At 46.2% G+C, this 19,661-nt stretch overlaps 1 protein-coding gene across 1 annotated transcript; it reads left to right on the top strand.

Annotated features, from left to right (window-relative positions):
* The first annotated feature begins 5,964 nt into the window (after positions 1 to 5,964).
* LOC115801370 (cytospin-A) lies at positions 5,965 to 19,534 on the top strand. Its single transcript, XM_030759153.1, has 11 exons — positions 5,965 to 6,817; positions 8,907 to 9,506; positions 9,658 to 9,710; positions 13,911 to 14,434; positions 14,705 to 14,801; positions 14,915 to 14,975; positions 15,734 to 15,794; positions 16,021 to 16,117; positions 18,153 to 18,269; positions 18,349 to 18,408; positions 18,496 to 19,534. The coding sequence occupies exons 1-11, from the start codon at positions 6,778 to 6,780 to the stop codon at positions 18,583 to 18,585; spliced, it is 1,800 nt and encodes a 599-aa protein (XP_030615013.1). The 5' UTR covers positions 5,965 to 6,777; the 3' UTR covers positions 18,586 to 19,534.
* The last annotated feature ends 127 nt before the right edge of the window (positions 19,535 to 19,661 follow it).

The following is a 19,661-nucleotide window of genomic DNA, read 5'->3' as shown; positions in this document are numbered from 1 at the left end:
ACAATTGGGTCTTGTTACCAGAGATGAGAAGGTCATTGTTGGGAGCTCTGAGAGAATTCCTCCCATCCGCCGAGAGAGACGTTATCGGCCCGGCTACCTCATTATAAGACCTCCCTGCACCCGGGACCCTGAGGCCAGGAAGGATATTAAAGCTTAAAGAAAGCTGCTGACACGGCTGAAGAGGCCATTTTTCAACATCTACACACAAAAACATTCATATTAACTAACTTGGCAGACTCCAATGGGTTCTGGCCTGTATGGCTTCACCTCTTCAGCGTGAGGCTTTGGAGAGAAATGCTGAAGTCAGAAATCCCTTACACCTGATGCTAATGAGCTCGTATACATATGTTTTTATTTTTTCATCATTTCTGACTTTGATTTGGCATCAAACTGAAAACATTGATTAAAATCATGAAAAGTTAACGCCTTCCACAGACTTCATACATTTGATAAAAACCTTGATAATGTTTACAGTTTGTCAAAGTTTGTAAAACAACAACACATATTTAAAGATGGTTTCACTCAGTTGACACTTTCAATAAAGAAGAGTATCACCCTTCCCCACACTTCCACCCTTCCTTCTGTTTAGTCTGACTTCTTCGTCCCTGAGTGCCAGCTCCTGTAATCCCCTTAGGCTCACCACCTGCAGCTGTCCTATTATGTAAAGTCAGGAAGGAGACGTTATAAGGACTGACCAGACTGTCCTGCCTTAGATAGCTGAGCTTAGGCCCGGACAGACCCTCTGTCAGTGGGTTTCCTGTCCCAGGAGTCCAGTGAGAGGAGCTCGAGAGAGAGAGTCTGCCGAGAGTTATCTGGCCTCTAACTCGGCTCGTTTAGCAGGAAGACCACCGGAAAGCTCAGATGTTTTTCAGACTCCCAAGACTCACTCCTGGCTACATCAGGCTGCTGCAGGTGGGTGCAAGCCTTTGGTGATTCTAAAGGTTTCAGGTGAGCATTTAAGAAAATAACATCTAAATGTTCTTGCAAACTCTTTTCATATATTTTGAGTTTTATTGCCGAATGAAAATAAAATATGGTGACTCCAGTGAATTCCTGCAGACTTTGCTGCAGCCAACTTTTAATTTAAGACCTTTAAAACAAAAAGTAGTGATTTTGTCTTGGGTTCATTGTGTGGCTCACACAGTGTTTAGCATGCTCTGTCTGCACTGAACCACTCCTGAGGGTGGCTGATGGGATAACTGTGGCACTTCTGGGAGCGACCGCTGATATGTTTGCGAGGTATGGTTTTATGTAGAGCTTTATTGACAGACGAGCTCATACAGCACATTTGTTTGACTAAGCCTCGTGCTGCTGTTATGCAGCCATTTTTTCAGTCCATTGTCTCAACAGATTCAGTTGTGACAAGATGATGAAACACAGTGCTGTCTTATTATAAACCACAATGTTTCCAGGCTGCTGTTCCAGTAATTGTAGAATGGCTTATATCTGAGCCCTATGGTAGTTGTGTTTATCACAAACAAAAGAGGAATCCAAGCCTGTGACGGTGCGCTGCATTGTGAGTGGAAATGGGAACTGGTTGAGTGAGCTACAGGAATGGCTTCTTAACTGCCTGTGACACAGCTCCATTAGAAACTATGAAGTTTCTATTATTCGCTTCTCTATGCGCTTTATAATTGTCAAGGGCCCGCGGAGGAAATTGTCCATGTCGCAAAATAGATGGGCTTTTTGTTTGTCAAAAGAGAGAGGCCACAATTTTTATTAAATGAGAAAAGATGGAGTTTTAATCTCTCCAGGATTGTTGGAGCGCAGGCTGAAGCTGAGCTGAGGTGTGCATGTTGTGCCTCACTTATCGCATTTTTCTCTTCTTTCAGACCCAGGCCTACCATAATGTGTCTGTGACGCCTCCAGCGGAGAAGACCGTGCCCGGCGTGGCCATGTTGCTGGGGGCCGTTGGGATCGGGATGTGTGGCTACAGCTCCAGGCAGCTGGCCCTCTACCACCGGCCCTCCTCCCGTGTGCTGCAGTGGATTGGCACACACACTGATGCCAGCACTGTGGCACATAGGATCCCCGTCCTGGACGTAACTCGCCGGGCCGGTGCCTGCCAGGAGATCCCACCTCCCTCATTTGTGTGCGAGAAAGTTCCCCTGAATTAGTCTGTGGTGGTAGATTGGCTCTAGTGTGGCCAGCATCATAGGTTGACTTGCGATAGCTACACTTGGACGTGTCTAAGATTGTAGCTATGCTGGCCCACTGCACCAGTGCGGCCCATGTGCTCTCTGAAGACATGCTGCTGTGGGTATCTGACTGAACCTATGTGCTGGCATGAAGTAAGAAACAGTGTCATGAAGTGATATGGTGTTCTGTAACAATAGTTCACGTTCTGCTGGATTGTGTCACTTACTAACATTAGGCTGTGTGATGCACAGAGCGGGCACTATGATTGGATGAGTACGTAACTGGTGCTGGAATTCCAAAAAACTGGCTGAATGTGGCTTGAATGAGCTAGCACGACTAATTTGGAGGCATTGTGCATCTCTTTGAGTACTGAGGTAAAAAGAGAGTGATGCTTGGCAGTGCTCCTCTGTGCACAGATGGTTGGCAGCTCTCTCTCTCTGACCTCCTTTCCATCTTTTCCCAGGCAGAAAGCCATGTGTAAGTGCTCGAGCAGCCCATCTTTGCCCATGACTTCAATTGATTTCCTCCGAGGAGGAGCAGGTGCCATCCATCAACAGGCCTTGGCATCTTTTGGCGCAGTCTGCATTGCCTGTCAATCAAGAGGCAGTGGTTGAAGACCTAGGTTGGCTTTGTGGCTGAATCCGTGACTGTTGCTTCTATTTTCAGGACATTAAATTCTCCGAGGACTCGTTCAGAGAGGTAAAGCAGAGCAGAGAGTGGCAGTGGTAGTTTTGGGGCTTGAAAAGGGCTCTTTTATCAGAAGAAAGTACATTTGATATCGAAGCGTGAGCCATGTAAACAGCAACTGCACAAATGCGCTTTGCTCAGACACTGCGGGCGGCAGGCGAGGTAGAACGGTGATTTCTCCAGGATAAGTCTGTGCCCTCCACGAGGATTAACCCTGGTGGAAAATCATTCCTGGTGCACTTACTCATTAACCTAATCTGGTATTAGAGAGACAGGGACCCGTAAACCTGTGCATCCAAACATTGCACCATTCCCCCTGCAGTGTCCACCATTTGTCTCACTGTCAGATATGCACTGATAGAGTTTAGTTGGTGTTCACACCAATAAATGTATCAGAGAAAGTTGAGACTGGGCGAGACGCTGAGCGTGGTTGAGAATGCGTGCTGTGCCTTATGGATTGCACAGGGTTATAATGTCGTTGCCTGCCTCTCATGTTGAACAGATAAGCAGATGACAGAAGTCATGAAGAAAGTTTCGTTTTTCACCAAGAACAGAGGGAGGAGGCAGCTCCCCATACTCTGTGAAAAGGAGGATGGGGAGTTTACTGTTTCACCAGTTAGAGGTCAGCCAGACCTTGTAATCCATTTTTTCATAGCCAAAGAGCCATCCTTGCCTGTCTGCCAAATTGGACAAGTGTCTGGTTGTGGCAGGTTGGGAGTTTTTAATGCCCCTGTAGTGGCCCACCAGAGCACAGCTAGCACAGCAGGTCACCAACAAAAGGGTCATAATCCACTCAGGAGAGGGCGCTAATGGCTCCAACTGGCATCCAATGCTGGACAGTTGCTCACCTTACTCTGGACAGAGACTGACACCCATAAACAATTTCATAATTAGGTTATAAGGTTCTCAAAGGAGCAGGAATACTGTAGGGGGATGTATGGAGTAAACTGAGTAAACCTGTTGGACTAAGACTGGTCTTCACCTGTTTTAAAATTTGGATCTGAAATAACTGACTGTACTGTAGTCATATTCAGGCACTGCACTCCTGGGAGTGTGGAAATCAATGTGGACACGGGCTGGAAGCTGTGTAATGCACCTAGCTGTTTTTGATGGATTCTCTTTATACTGCAACAGTGCACGGTGAGCACAGAGAACTATGAAAACCTATTGATCTCAATAAGAGAGTGAAGGAGCAGAGCTTGTCTCCCTGCTGCAGCTGGCTTCCTGTCTCACTCAGCATTGTGCAGCTATGAGGAGAAACTGCCAAGATAGTGCACTGAATAATGGGGATGCTAGAAAACATGTTTGCTCTCAGATTAAAAATGCACGGGATGTTTGAAAGCACAGTATTCATCTGTCAGCCTGCTGCGTGTCACACATCAGTGCTCATCCATCAGTCTGTGAGGGTCTACAAACCTGACTGTAGCTGCGCCCATTAAAGGAGACTTTTGTTCTGTTAGGAAAGTAATTAATGTTTAATGAAAAGATGTTGGACTAGATTTATGAAATAAAAGCACTTTAGTCACAGCCGTGGCTCCGAGTGTTTCTGTGCACTTTTGTGGATGGAATTTATTTATTTATTTTTTTGTAGTCGCGCTTCAGTTCATGTTTTGGTGACAGTTTCACCAATCGTGGCCCTGATGACCAAATCTTAAAATATGCTTCATAAACTAAAAGCTTACAATGACAGAAAGAGATGGTAAATATGTTTAGAAAGGTTGAGCAAATCTGCTCTCTGTAGGGTGAGGATGCTGCGGTGGGCACAGGCTATAGGCAGACGGATGCCAGCTCCTGATGGTTTCGCTCAGCCCTGAGTGCAGTCTGATTTAAACTGATCGCGCCCGGCTCTCCCTCCTCCTCACAAAAGCTTTATTCGCACTTTTATCTGAAGGGAATCGCTGTTTTTTGACCAAACACAGAAGCAACGGTCCTCGGTGATCAGTGATCTTACTCACCTGTCAGTGATGCAAGGATTACCAACAGATATCCCAGTACCTGAGATGACAGATCAGTAAAAATAATAGGTGCACAAACAGATGCACGGTGGACAAAATAAAAATATACATTTTATTTGCTTCAAACATCTTCAGTGGAGTCACAATGAGAGGTCATATTTTAAAAAGCAGCTGCAGACCTACGTACACAATGTGCAAATATAACTTTTTATTAATGATGTAACAGTTTGTCAGTGAAGCACACGGCCACTGGCAGCAGCTGATATTTACCTTGACACACACACACACACACATATATATATATATATATATATATATATATATATATATATATATATATATATATATATATATATATATATATATATATATATATATATAATTTACCATTATTTACCGTCATTTATTATATTATTTGGTATATATATATTGTATGGTATATAAATATAGATTTTACTACATTTACCATCAGGTTTGTGCTGGACAAACGTTCAATAGTTTGTTGAAGAGTTTTGATTCTTTATTAATAAAGATTCTTTGTTCTCCTGTCACAGCAGGGCCGCCGTGACCCGAAATGAGTCAAATAAATACATAAACATTTCTTAGCATTTCTGAAACCATGAAAAAGCCCACTTAAGCACACGCTGTTCACATGTGTGTGACCAGCAGAGATCAGCTGTGGTGAGACGTTTCCATCCACTCAGCGTGGGCGTGGCTGTGACGGTAATTTGGGGTTTTTAAAGATTTCTTTGAACTGCTTTTTGTTCAGGCTGGGATGATTGTAGAGCACGGCTTTAATAACTTTAAAAAACAAGCACAAGTTTGAGTTTATTCTGGATTTTCTCTGATCCACACAGGCTCAAACATACACATACACCGCCATTAATATCATATATTATAAGCTGCACCTTCCAGATGCTTGTTGATGACCATCAATCCAGCTAAAAACAAATGATGGCATTAAAGCAAAGGTGTAACCAGGAAAAAAAACACTCATCCAAAGATGCACTTCAGTTGTGTGGGACCAAACTGTGGGTGGGACAGTGTGAATGATGTATGCAGGAAAAGCAGGTTCGTTTTTCAGCCCGGAGCAGGTCAGTGGGCCATCCCCTTCCCGGAGGCTGAAGCAACAGGTTTTCCTTCCACGGGTTAACTGTGCCCTCCGGTGGACACGCCGGGCGGAGACCGGTGCAGTCGGTCATCCACAAGTTTTTACCTCTTTATCAAAATGCTTCCAGGAGCAAAATGTTTCTCGGACCTGACTTTTTCCAGCAGAAACCGCTTCTGCGCTTCTCCGTGTGCCTCCGGCTCCTCCCGGTGAGGAGCAGCAGGGCAGTGCGCTCGGCTGAGCAGTGCCGGAGAAAACACAGCGTGGAGAAGAAGAAGAAGAGTTTAGCAGACGCAGGACCGAAGGACCTGGAACTTCTGAGACTCTTTCGGGAGTTTGTATAAACCTCTGTTGGCTTTTCACATCACAGGTGTGACTTCTGTGGATTTGGACGTGGGTGGCTTTTCTCTCTTGAATCGAGTAAAAGTTTGTGGAGCAGAGCTTTGGCTTTAGAACAGTGATGTGAGCTTTTAAGTCACCAACACTCGTTCGTGCTTCTGTTGGTTTCTGGTCCACTTACACTCCCCGTGCAGTCAGAGCCGCCGTGCCCGCAGCGTTGGTCTCCTGGTGTGGCTGCGCTGCAGCGTCCTGCCTGCACTTCTGATCTCACTCATGTGTTTTAGCCTCATTATGTAAACGCACTGATTTTCCTATCATTCAAATGAGCAGCATGAACTCCGTGTAAACTTCCTCAGTCCGCGTCGGTTTCAGCGCTCATAGCTGCACTCACTGAGTTAGTTCTCAGCTGGATAACAGTGCAGGAGTTCAGCCTCTGCTGGATGTGCGGTGTGTCGGTCACCTCCACTCTGCCGCTGTGGTCTGGACTGAGCGGAAGCGCAACAAGCACCTGCAGGGCCGCAGCACTGGCCCCAGCCCCATTACTGCAGTATGGGCAACTTCTCCACCAAGGACAGCCACGGACCCACAGGTAGGTCGGCCCTCAAACACCGACGCGTGCCCACACTCAGTGTACTTTCTTTAAATTGGTAGAACCTTCTTTGCTGTGTCTCTATGGATTTGAAAGGTTTGGCTCTGTGCACAGATGGCTGTGTGGGTTGGCCTCGTGTTTTGAATTGTTTTGAGAAATTTCCAGGACACCACAGAGCTCTGATTCATGTGATACAGGGAAAGGGAACACTAGAATTCCCAAAAAGTGAAGGTGGATGAAGAGTAATCACGAAACTGAAGGCAACAAACACAGAGGCAAATGGAAAGTGTGTGTGTGTGTGTGCGTGTGCGCTGCAGCAGGAATCTTGGCAGCTCTCCTGCGCTGCTCAGTGAGTGGTCATTCTCCTCGCGTCCCCGTGTGATTCGTTCTGGCCCCGCCGGGCCAGCTGTGATGAATCGGCAGAATTCCCCAGCTCAGCACAAGGGCAGCGGATTAATCATAGGAAGTCTAATGCTATCTGACACGCGCGCGCGCGCACACACACAAACGTCACTGGAGCCACACACATTCACTCTCATTCAGTCAGCTTGCCACCCATGCGCATGGCTGGACGAGCGCATTAAGGTCTGGAATGAAGAAATAAAAAGTAGGGCTGACATGAGAGCGCTGTTAGACAGTCCTGTCATTCTTTCTCAGTGAGCTGGCCTTGCAGCAGGTGGTGCATAACTGCTGATCTTACATCACTAAAGAAAGAAAAAGAGGAAAAAAACATTCATTTTGCTCATAGTGAGGCTTTTGTCCAAACAAGGAAAAGGAGAGAAGACGCTGCCTCCGGGTTCCCATAGCCTCCTGAGTTCTTAATGCAGCCATGCTGTGATGGGCCAGGAATGCCGAGAAGTGGAAATCAACATGTGTCAAGTTTGAAAATGTATTGGTGTCCCATTGCTGCAAATATGTCAGTGCATGGGAATTGTTTGTGCTTTGTCTGTGTGTGTGTGCCTGAATCCGGAGAATCACAGCAGCAGGATGAGCAGTCCTGGAGGAATGCTCGTATTAAAGCATTCATCATCAGGGCCGTGGCCCGGGCCTTCTGCTGGTCAGTGGAGGCCATGGTGTTTTCAGCGTCAGCAGACTGCTGGTGATTAGTGTGTTCCTTCGGTCTGTGCTGGTTGGTGTCAGGTGACGGCTGTGATTTCCTTACTTTCTGTCACATGTTTATGGACATGTATATGTGCTGTTACAGCAGAGCTTCAGACTCTGAGGTCAGTGAGCTCAGGCTTCAGTCAGCTCTGAACACCTGTTTCACAGTTTTGTACTTAATGCAGTCATCTCAGGCACACAGGTAAGCCTGTGAGATCATGTGCCCCGCCCACCTGCTGTTCAGACCTTCTGTTTACAAGGAGGCAACCAATCAGAAGAAAGCTGACTTCATGGAAGAGGAGCTAAAATGTTTCAGATGGGGGTGTGAAATAGGCAGCTGCACCAAGGTTCAGTATACAGTAAGAGTGATTATTTTGAACTGTAAATCATGCACAGTTACTTCAATAAATATTAAAAAAGGAGCTGGAAATGAGCACTTTAAAGTCCCCCTGCAGTCATAACGCTCCAGCATAAAGTTAAAACCAGAAACAAGGAAATTATTTCGGGAATTGTTCTTCAATGAATGTTTTATGTGGAAAACTACAGACAGGAATAATTATTCCGTTTCAGTGAGTTTCCAGGGTGGATTTTCTTTTTTCACTATAGTTTTCATTGTTTGAAAAGCTTTAATTTTAGTTTGTCTTTTTAATTATCGCTATATGAAGGGCGTACCTCAGAGGCAAGCAGCTGACTCAGTCTTGTAGTGTCAGAAAACACGTCCATCAACGCCTCATCAGGCATCAGCTGTGATGACATGTTTTCCATGCTAACAGATGCTAAACTAAGGATATTTCATTCTATATTTTATTTTTAATTTTCCAAGTTCACAAAATCGTTTGCGTTGGTGTTAATTTTTTTCAAAAGTCCCATTTTTAGTAAACTAAAATGTTTTTTCACATCTAGTTAAGTTAAATATAACAACCTTGAGTCACAGCTCTTCACCATATTCAAACATGCTTTGGCTGCTCTTACTTTCTGTTTTCTTTAGGGGCTCAAGCAGACAGTTTCCACACCCCACCAACCACTCCACAGAGTGATGGTGCTGCTTTCACAGCCGGAGCTCCCCGGCTTCAACCTTCCTCTGCGATCTCAGTTTCCTCTCTACCTCTGGTACCGGTCACTGGGCCCACTGGGAGGAAGTCGCAGCATGGCTCGCCGACTACTCCCGGCGCTCGCAGCCCCGCTCTTGACTGTAGGCCTCATCCACCAGTCGGTTCAAACAGCTCCACGGTTAGCTCTGGAGTTAACCCTGTGCACACCAAGCCAGGAGGTGCTGTGGCAGTGAGTGAGAAAGCTGCCAGGGGGAGGAATGGAGGCCCTCCTACTTCCACACCAAGGGTTCCTGTCACCCCAGAGAAGAGTGTGGCTGTCAGCCCCATAAAGAGCCCTTCTCTGTGCGGTGCCTCACCTGTGGCGGGCAGCTCTGTGGGGCCGAACTCGAGAGAGAGTGACAGCGGTCTGAGTCAGTCTTTGCCGCAGTGTCGAGAAACGAGAGACGGCCAAAGCGAGGAACTGGAGAAGCTGTTGGAGGAGTGTAGGATGACTCTGGCTATCACTGCCAGTGAAGACGGGAGCATTAGCACAGCAGGTGAGAAATTAGTCTGTTATAGTAGTAGTATTTCAATAGTTCCCCTTAAATAAGTACTGCAGTAATACTCCCTGCAGGATGGTTGTTCAGTCCAGTTTTTGTGTTTTATATGCATGTGATGCTTTCTGACATTTCTGTGACCTTCCCTCAGAGATACTGAAGCATCTGCTGACAGAAGTGAAGAGTTTGAAGAGCACATTAGAGGTGAGATGAGCATAAAAGTTTTATGTTCTGGAAACCGCGTAACTCTGCCTCCAAAGAAAGCTCTCATAAACTGATGTGTGCATACTCATTCATAGATGTGACAGTTTTGGTGCTGATGCCTTCTGGTTTCCATTTGTAGTCTCAGTAATTATGACTAATCATAATTGAAGAGCCAGTTGCAGTTCCTGTGAAGCATGCATCTGCCTGAACAGAGTCTTGAAACAGTGCAGGGACAGATGCCTGGGACAGGAAGTCATGGCCTGAATATCCACTGGCTGGATTGGAGGCCCCAAAATATCGACCTTTAACCCCAAAGGCTGAGCCATCAGACCTCAACAACCATTCAAACTGGGATCACACTGGCATGGAAAACACGTCAGTGTTTCAATGAGTCCTTTTTCCTCTGAAATCAGTCCTGTGTTTTATATACAGGACACACGTTTGCTGCAGTGGAAGTGACGTATAAGTATGACCTCTGAGCCGAGCGGTAACACTAGCACATATCACACCGCCACCCCTCCCCCACCCCACTCCCCTTTAACAACAAGTCTTGAAGTCGACTCTGCTCGACCCCCCCCCCGAGAGCTGCAGCTGTGCTAATGAAGGTCTTCCTGTCCTTCCACTAGAGGAAAATCATACTCTGTCCAACACGTTTATCAGAGACAGTTTCATGGGACTGTTGCTCCTTTAGACACGCCGGCCTGAGTCTTAATAGGTGAGCTCTTTTAATTCTAAAGGAAGTGACTGTGAACCTGGAAGGTGGTTTCTGCTCACACGGGACTCTCCAGCTGTGTTCACTCAGCCTGGCTGTGAGTCCCCAGAGCTGAGTAACGTGACAACAGTAAGAATGAAATCAAATTCTTCGGGTCAGTTGCTCATTCATTCCACGATCATATGAGGATGGTGATATTCTTGAGTAATTTCCTGTCAGTTATTCGTTCCAATTCCCGACCCTCCCTTATGTAGCCAGAGGCTTCCAGCTGGAGTACGACAGAAGGGCGCGCCTCCCCCATCGCAGGCTCTTTCCCTCCACTGTCTTCTGTCCTCACTGTCCTCGCTTCTGCTGTTCTTTCATTTTTGTCACGTGTTTGAATTATTTTATTTGAATTACATTTTTACCTTCTAGCTCTTCTATTCCTCACCTCCTTCATGCCAGCTGTCTTTACGTAATAGTCAAACTTCCCCACATCCTTGTAAAGGACCTAGAAATAAAAGCCTTGCCTGGTCCAGCTGAGCCTCAGAGGACTGTGGTATAACAGTGTTATGGAAGTCCTGGCAGTCCAAACCTGTGTTTGCATGGGCCCTCTGCAGGATGATGTAAGCCAGCAGAAGCTCAGCTTGATGAGCTTCTCTGAGATCCTTTGTGTGGAGAGCTGGAGAAGGGGAGTGCGGTGCAGAGGAGGGGTTCACATTCAGCTGTTTCCAACACAAAACTTGTTTTGTTTTTGTGCTCTGTGGTGAGGTAGAGGGGGCTGAGGGCTGCAGCTAGCACTGACCAAGTGGCCATGTTTTTACTGTGTGTGTGGGTGTGTGTGTACATGCAATAAAGATTGTGGCTTCAGAGGCCTGCCCCCCTCCCCTCACTCCTCTGCTCTGCCTTTTCTTTCTTCATCAGAGAGTTGAGCGCTCCACCCTGAGCACAGGAATTAACCTGGCTGATAGCTCGCTCTCTCTCATCTCTTCTTTCCTCTGGATGTCTTCACCTCACCGCTCCTCTATTCTGCATTCGCTCCCATCCATCTTTTCATCTGACCCCACCTTCCTTACGCCGTTTTCTCTTAGGATCTGGCCCATTTTTGACCCCTCTTTTCTTGTAATTTAAGTGACCATTATTTTTCCAGTCACATTCGGACAGATAAGCCTCTCCGAAGCGCTTTCTTCATCTGTCCTCAGCACCACTTTTCCAAGCACTCTTCATTTTTCTCTGTCGATCCAGCAGTCATAATGCATTTCCAGGTCTTTGTAGTTAAACTGAATTCCAGGGAAAGAACATGATTACTCAATGTGCAAAGAACTGCTAAGGATGTTATCAAATGTACCATGTGTTTGTGCTTATGAGCGTGACAGGTTTTCAGTTATCTTAACCAAAAAAACTGAAAATGCTCCATTCATGACTGTGTTCAGCTTTGTGTGGGGGTGGATGGTCAGATTTGTGTTCCCTCCTGGAGATTTGGTTGCCTTTGGAATCACTTCCAGGTGAACACTGCCTGAGATTCCCAGGAATGATCTCCAGCTTCTCTCTGTTCACTCTGACAGGCTGCAGAGACTGAGCGCATGTAGAATGAAGATTTTGTGTGTTAGGAAGGATGGGACGAGGGGACACAAGTGTGCATATTGTGTTGAATTTCTAGCACACTGCATTAGATATGCAACTTGCAAGTTCTCCCAGGTTATTGTTGGGTATCATTTGCAGAGATTTTTTTTGTGTGACTGCAATGGAGGCGTGAATTGTCTCCTAATAGATGTAGAAATGGATTTTAATGCACACCACAGCCTGCTGAAAGCTGGAGAGAGGAGCAGTTACTGAGCCTGGATGATTCCCCACATTAGGAGGACTGGGTGGGGAGGTGAACTAGGGACACAATAGCACATGTAGTGGTACACACAGCGCACAATCTCCCAGTGTCCTGGACCCGTTCCAGGAATTGTCAGGAAGTCAGATTTGCATCAAGAGCATAGATGTGTGCCTGTCGAGGCTGGATCTACATCTGGTCTTGCAGCGGGGCACTGGGTCGGGTCTTGAGGGACTGAGCGAGCGTGTATGTCTTAGTGCTGACAGTCCACACCCTTATCTCTGTGAACTGAGGAGCACCCCTTCCTGTTTCCTTAAACAGACATGCTCCAGTTGGTGTCCACATCCAGATAACAAAGACTCTGTGAAGACAAGATTTCTCAAGTCCAAGCAGGGTTTTTATTTTTTTTTGCTAATGCTAAATATAGAAGTCAGAATCCTCTAAACAGGAATCACTGTCCTTTGGGACTGCTGTTCCCAGGATTCCAGGGAAAACGTGCTGAACCTGAACTCATGGATATGTGTTAGAAAGCGAAGCAATGAGGTTTCATGCTGACGTGAAAGAATCAGGGAGGGGTGTGTGTGTGTGTGTGTGTGCGTGCACTCCTGCATCCAGTGTAATCAGGTCCAGCTGTGGTCTTGAGTCAGTGGTCAGATGAGGGAACAGCTTGGCTCAGACTCACCTCCTCCTCCTCCACATCTTCATCCATTCTTCATCTAATTACCAGCCGTCCCACCCCCTCTGCTCCTCCACTCTCACAGTTCCCCAGCTTAAACGTCTCCACAGTCTGAACTGCTTTTACATAAATCCTTGATTGTCCTTCCTGTCTTCTTTTACTCTTCTCACATCCCTCTGCTTTGTTTTTATGATGTTGGGTGCTTAACATTTTTTAATAGTCTGGTATCGTTTACTCTTGGCTTCATTGGCTCTGAGTGCCTGTTTTGATGTCTGGGAGTAGTGTTTGTGCATGTCTGGGGCTGCAGTGCTGGAAAGTTTTTTGTTTTACAATATGAAACTGAATCTGTTTCAGAGTTCAGTTTCACCCTGTGGAGAAAACGCAGCCACACTGATGGTGTCACAGACGCAGTCTTTGGTCCAGCTCCCAAAATGCTGCTCACATTTGCTTTGTTTCTCTGTTCACGTTCGAGCTGTTTTCCAAAAATAATCTAAAAACCAAGCAGAACATTTGAGTCGGCGTGCCGGCTCCGCGGCCCTCTGCTTGCTGAGGCTTGCTGCTCGCTTCAGTTCAGCTTGTGTTGTAATGACGGCCAAATGGATATCTGATCGTTTATTTGATTGCAGTCATTGTGTGGAAAGCTGAGCTGTTTGAGTCTGCTGTAAAAATGATTTTGATTGTGTGGGTTATCCTTTATGTTTTGGCCTAATGTAACTGAACAATGTCTAATTTTTATTTAACTTTTCCTGCAGTATTGTTTTTATTTTATGACAAATTATCTGCAAAACTAATGATCTCCATTCAGCTTCTGCTGCACTTGTTTGGTGTAACAGAAGTCAGCTCTGCCAGTGCATGCCCCCACAGGACACGGACACTGTAGCCTCGTTAGCCCTAAAGTAGCTTGACACTAATTTACATATATTTTTAAAATGCAGATCTTCCAAACCATCCTAAATCAGCTGGACATACTGAGATTTTCCTGTAACTAAAGCGTGTGCTTTCCCTTTCCAGTCAGAGCGCGGGGAATGGCTGCAGTTCCAGGCTGACCTCCAGGTGGCGGTGTCAGTGGCAGACCGCCTGAGAGCTGAGGCAGAAGAGGAGCTGACGGCTCTCCAAACAGATCACAAAGACACTGAGAGGGAGCTGGCTGCTGCCCGGCAGAGACAGAAGGAGGCTGACATACAGCTGGTTACTCTGAGAGAGGAGCTGAAGGAGAGCATGCAAAAGCTGGCTAATGTCACCCAGGTCCAAGGCAAAACTGAAGCTCAGGCATCCTGCCGTGAACCTGAGAGGCCAAATGGAGAGTCCAACAAGTCTGAGAACAAGGAAGGAAGCCACAGAGGCAGGGAGAGGGGGGTGTACAGGCTGGAAAGTAGGAGTCAGAATGAAGCCGTGAAGAATGTTGATGAAGAGGCGAAAACAGACTGTAAAGGTGTGGCTAAGCGTTACCTGAGAAATGTGACCAATGAGGACAGGAGTGGAGAGGGGGTTCGACCCAGTGAAACACGAAGGATGGTGACTGCAGAGAGGTCGAGGTGAGCAAAAAGTCTGATCGCATGCGTTCTTGGAAATGCATCAAAAACAGTGTTTCTGCTGCACATCTGTGGTGCTGGCTCTTTATGGTTTTCATGCAGATGTTTCAAAGCTAAAGCTCTGTGCAGCTGCAGTTACCAGACTTGGTCAGGACTGTGGTTGTGCTTTTCTTTTTAGTTGCATCAACGTGGCCACTTAAACAGTTAGAACAGTTCAGTTTGAGCCTTCAGTCCTGACCAAGACTGGTTTGTTTTATCCACTGTGTGCTGCAGAAGCCTGTCCAGATTACCCAGTTCCTCTGAGTCTGAGAGCACGCTGAATGGATCCTCCCAGTCCAATCCTGCTGCGACAGCTGGGCCCACAAATAAGGTGAGATTTATATGGAGGAAGCTGCTTCATTAGCATTTGGTTGTTGATCAAGAAATGCCTGCACACACCCTGTTATACCTCATTAGATATTTCTCTCTTTTTTTGTTTAAAAGTTTTTGCAATTAAGAGATCGAAATCTGGAGTGGCCAGACGGCAGGTCGAGTAACAACGCAGGTGAGTGTGTCTGAGTTTCCCACACCTGTGTGTAAAAGACACAAAACGTGCTTCACCATATTTAATTCATTGTTTAGAGCCAGAAGTGTTTAGATGAGAGGGGGAGGGCCAAGTTATCAGCTAATGGTTATATCACAGAGGAGACCATAAAGTGACTCTGACAAAGCTGCTTTTGTCATCATTCCTGTTTAGGCCACGCCCCTAATAATGCATAACTTTATGAATTATTAATAAGCTGTTTATTTAAAATTTCACCCACTGTGCAGTTATGAAAGAAGTTGGAGCCCTAAACCATTTGTTGTATCAGACTGTAAACGTGTTTAGTTCTGCCGTAAAGCCGAGCGCCTGAGAGTTGGCTGTGTGTGTGTGTGTGTGTGTGTGTGTGTGTGTGTGTGTGTGTGTGTGTGTGTGTGTGTGTGTGTGACCCTTTGACCTTCATTTCCTGAAGATGCTTTTCCTTTTACCAGCCTGCTGCTGTAAATAATGACCGGCCTGGTTAAATAAAGGTGGCGCTGAGTTGCTTCACAGTATTGTGGTACAAATACATCTGTGCTGTAGTTCAGTCTCAGTTGATATTCTTCAGCACGGTACTTCAGGCATACAGTCAGAACAGTTCTTCCTGCATGTTTTGTTTTAATCTTCAGTTCATTTTGAAAAGTTTTAAACTCCTTTATAAATGAAGGGATTTACAGAAGCAGCTGACAGCATGCAGAAGTTTGTGCTGTTGGGTAATGCAGCCTCATTTCTCGTGTGTGCAGGAAAACGTGAGGAGTCTTTAAACAAGTATAATTCAGCCCTCGCTGAGTTGCCACCCACCAAGTGAGTCTGCACACTTCCACAGCAGCACACTGTGTGATCAGACCAACCTAACGGTCACTTCCTTTGGAAACTGAATTACATATTTTCACTGAAGTAAATGAATCATAAAGCTAAAGTCAAAAAATTGTCTCTGGTACTTGTTTCAGTTTTAATGACGTTTTCTCTTCTATAAGCGGCTCCACTGTGTGGCAGTTCATACTGACGGCTTTAAATTTGTTGTTTTCAGGTCCCAGGATGGCTTCAACCTGCTGCTGCGTCGCCACGGAGGCTCCAAGAGAAACTCGCTGCTCCGCTGGTGTCAGAGTCGAACCCAAGGCTACAAGGTGATCCCGACCCTGCTTTTATACGTAGCTGACATGCACTTCAGTTTGCAGGCTCAGTCGTCCATGTTGTGGTCGAATCTCTAAATTTATATGTTCTCCACTGAGTTTTGACCTCGGGACTTCCAGGTCATACTTGGCACGGATGTTCCTATGCCGGCCACTTGGCTATGGTGTTCCATGTATGCCCTGCCTGCTAGCATCTTGCACCCTGCTGTTAGGTGCTGGATTGTCTCAGGGGCATCTCTGCACAGCCTGTACCTGGGGTCTTGCCTGGTGTGGTAGACCCCAGCCTCTATTGATCTTGTGCTCAGAGCTTGTTGCTGTGCTGCCATGATTAGTGCCTCTGTGCTGTCTGTCAGTCCAGCTTTGTCCAGCCATTGGTAGGATTTCTCTATATCAGCCACTTCTTCTATCTGCCAGTGGTACACGCCGTGCAGAGGCCTGTCCTTCCTCGATGGTTCCTGTTCTTCTTCCTCTTCTTTCTCAGGTTTCTGCTGCCTGAGGTACTCACTAAGCACATGATCCTTTGTGGCCATCTTCCTGATGTATTCATGGATCTTTGTTGTGGTGGTTCTGACACTCACTAATCCTCAGCCTCCTTCCTTCCACTTAGCGTACAGTCAGGGTGCTGGATTTGGGGTAAAACTGGGCTGGCAGTAGCGCAATGGGCAGGTGCTCACTTTGCAACCGGAGGGTTGCTGGTTCGCGTCCCTGTCTGCGCACATGCTGTCATTGCGTCCCTGGGCAAGACACTTAACCCACATTGCCTAAGTGTTAATGTGGTTGTGTGTTTGGTGGTCGGAGGGGCCGTAGGTACATATTGGCAGCCACGCCTCTGTCAGACTGCCTCTGGGCAGCTGTGGCTACATTAGTAGCTTACCACCACCAGGTATGATTGAGGTGTGAATGAATAGTGCATGAAATTATAAAGCGTCTTTGTGGGTGTCTAGAAAAGTGCTAGATAAGACTAATGCATTATTAAAACCCTCCATGCATGGTAAGGAGCTTTCTTGTCTTGATGTCACTGGCTTCTATGTCCTCCTTTGTCCAGCGTATTATCCCAGCAGGGTATCTGATGACCGGCAGGGCGTAGGTGTTGATTGCCCAGATCTTCTTTTTCCCATTCAGCTGACCTTTAGGACTTGCCTTACTCTCTGCAGGTACTTGGAGCTTGCAGCTTTCCTAGCAGCCTCTTCATGGTTCCCATTTTCCTGACTACACTTCTCCAGTCCAAAGGACATTCCAGTGTCACTGCTGTAGATCCTGGTGGTCTGGATCAGTGAGTTAATGCCTCGTTCACTCCTGGCATACAGCTTAATGTCATCCATGTACAGGAGGTGGCTGATGGTTACTCCATTGTGTAGTCGGTATCCATAGCCCATCTGGTTAATGATCTGGCTGAGGGGGTTCAGGCAGGGACGGGGCATCTCCTTGGTAAATCCCACACTTGATGGTGACTTCTGACCTCTAGTGTTGTTCTCCACATCCCCATTGAGTTCCCGATGAAGCCTCTGAGGGTCCTGTTGATCTTGTACAGTTCTGGGCGTTCCAGGATCCATGTGTGCAGCATAGAGTCATAGACTGGTGCTCAGGTTGGTCAGTCTGGTCTAACAGTCTCAAGTGACTCGAGTAATGTCTGATTTTCATCAGTTTTCAGTACATTTTTATTTATTATGACTTTTGTCAGTTTGGGTTTTTCTTTGTTAAATGGAAGGTACCAACAATTTTCTCTGTGTGTGTGTGTGTGTGTGTGTGTGTGTGTGTGTGTGCGCACGTCCACAGGCTTTTCTTGTAGCATAACATGTATATGTGCCCTTGTGTTTGTGGACAGGTCTGTTCTCAGTTATTAAATAAAGGATTTAATAATGATGGTCTGAATTCTGAAGTGCACTTTAGACTTTATAGGGTTTATAGGGTTTTAAACCCTGAAGTGATAAATGTAACAGATGCTGCTGCTTCAGAGAAGTACTCAACTGTTGTCCGTTAAGAGCCTGAAACTCACTTTAGGCTTTGGTGTCTCTTCCTCCTCGTGCAGAACATCGACATTACCAACTTCAGCAGCAGCTGGGCCGATGGGCTCGCGTTCTGTGCCGTCTACCACACCTACCTCCCCTCACACGTCCCCTACAGCAGCCTGAGTCCTGAGAACAAGGTAGTGCCCGGTGCCCGTGTGACTGACGGGAAGAAGTGACTTATTTGTTAAACGTATCGATTTGTTTCTTCCCTTGTAGAAGGAGAATCTCAGTTTAGCATTCAAAACAGGAGAGAGTGTTGGGATCGCCCAGTCTCTGGTAAGACTTTGTGTCTTTAACTAATTTCTGGTTACACACACAATGGATTTTGTTTGTGTTGTGCTCATAAATTTGTCTGTTTAACAGACGGTAGAGGAGATGCTGAGAGCAGGCGGTCCCGACTGGCAGCGGGTTCTGAGCTACGTGGAGAGCATGTACCGCCACTTTGAGATGTAACCGCCAGCGGTGCTGTCAAACAGCCCGGCCACAGAGGATATTTAAGATCTCTGAAAGAAGCTCCTGTTTATAATAATCGTTCCCTGAATGCTGCTTTTGGTGGGTGGTTAAACGTGGATTTAAAGCTACACTTTGTTACTGAAATCATCTCAGAAGCAGCAGTGACGGGGCCAAAAAGCCTGTAACCAAAAGATGCAAGCACAGATGGACCCAAGCTGTGTGGACTCTGGTCATTTCTGTTCTGCAGACGTTCCACATTTTAGCTTTTAAAGTGGATATTATTGTGAGCACCGTGTAGAAATCCCCATTACATGGAACCTTTTTTAGCACCCTTCTGTGGAAAGCGTGTGTGCAAGCTGAGTTGCTGTAAATGTCTCCACACTGGTACTTTACTGTCCAAAGTACTGTATTAGATTATGTCCTCCACCAAATCTGCAACTTTTTGCTTTTATATGTGACGCTTTGTAAGGGTTCCACACCTTTCTGGACCTTTTTAGCACTGTGTAAATACACGATTTCTGTCAGCACTGTGTTGATGTCAGAATGTAACAGTAGTCCTGTAAAGGCTGTGTAGGGATTCAGCTGCAAGGCCTCATCCAGGCAGATAGTTTGTTTCTGAGTAACCGTCGGCGTTTCCTCACAGACAGAAAAAACACGCAGCTTGATCAAAAATTCAAAGTGCTTCCATGTTGTTTCAGAGCCGGTGCTGTTACGTCTCTCAGGGATGTGCCTTACAAAAGCAAATACAAGCCCACACAAGCTTGCACATCCGGTTTCAACACCACCTCATCTCATACCTCCATCCTCGCTGATGCACAGCTGGTATTTTTAAGACATGTTGGAAACTGTTGCCAAAGTTGTACGCGCCATAATTAATCAAATGCTCCTCACATTGTAAAGTATGTTTGTATGTAACTAGTGTGAAAAATGATGCCAAAGAAATAAACTGTATATGGTTCAAACGGCCTGTGTGGTATCTTTACAGTTATGAACTGCTGCAGTGAGAAGAATGGACGTGAACATCCATTTATGGGCTTTTTGAGGATTTTCATCTCCTCTGTGTTAAACTGGGAGGA

The sequence above is a fragment of the Archocentrus centrarchus genome, chromosome 22, assembly GCF_007364275.1.
Source record: "Archocentrus centrarchus isolate MPI-CPG fArcCen1 chromosome 22, fArcCen1, whole genome shotgun sequence".
NCBI classification, from domain to species: domain Eukaryota; kingdom Metazoa; phylum Chordata; class Actinopteri; order Cichliformes; family Cichlidae; genus Archocentrus; species Archocentrus centrarchus.
The sequence above is the reverse complement of the archived record's forward strand: the minus strand, read 5'-3'. Positions and strand labels throughout refer to the sequence as shown.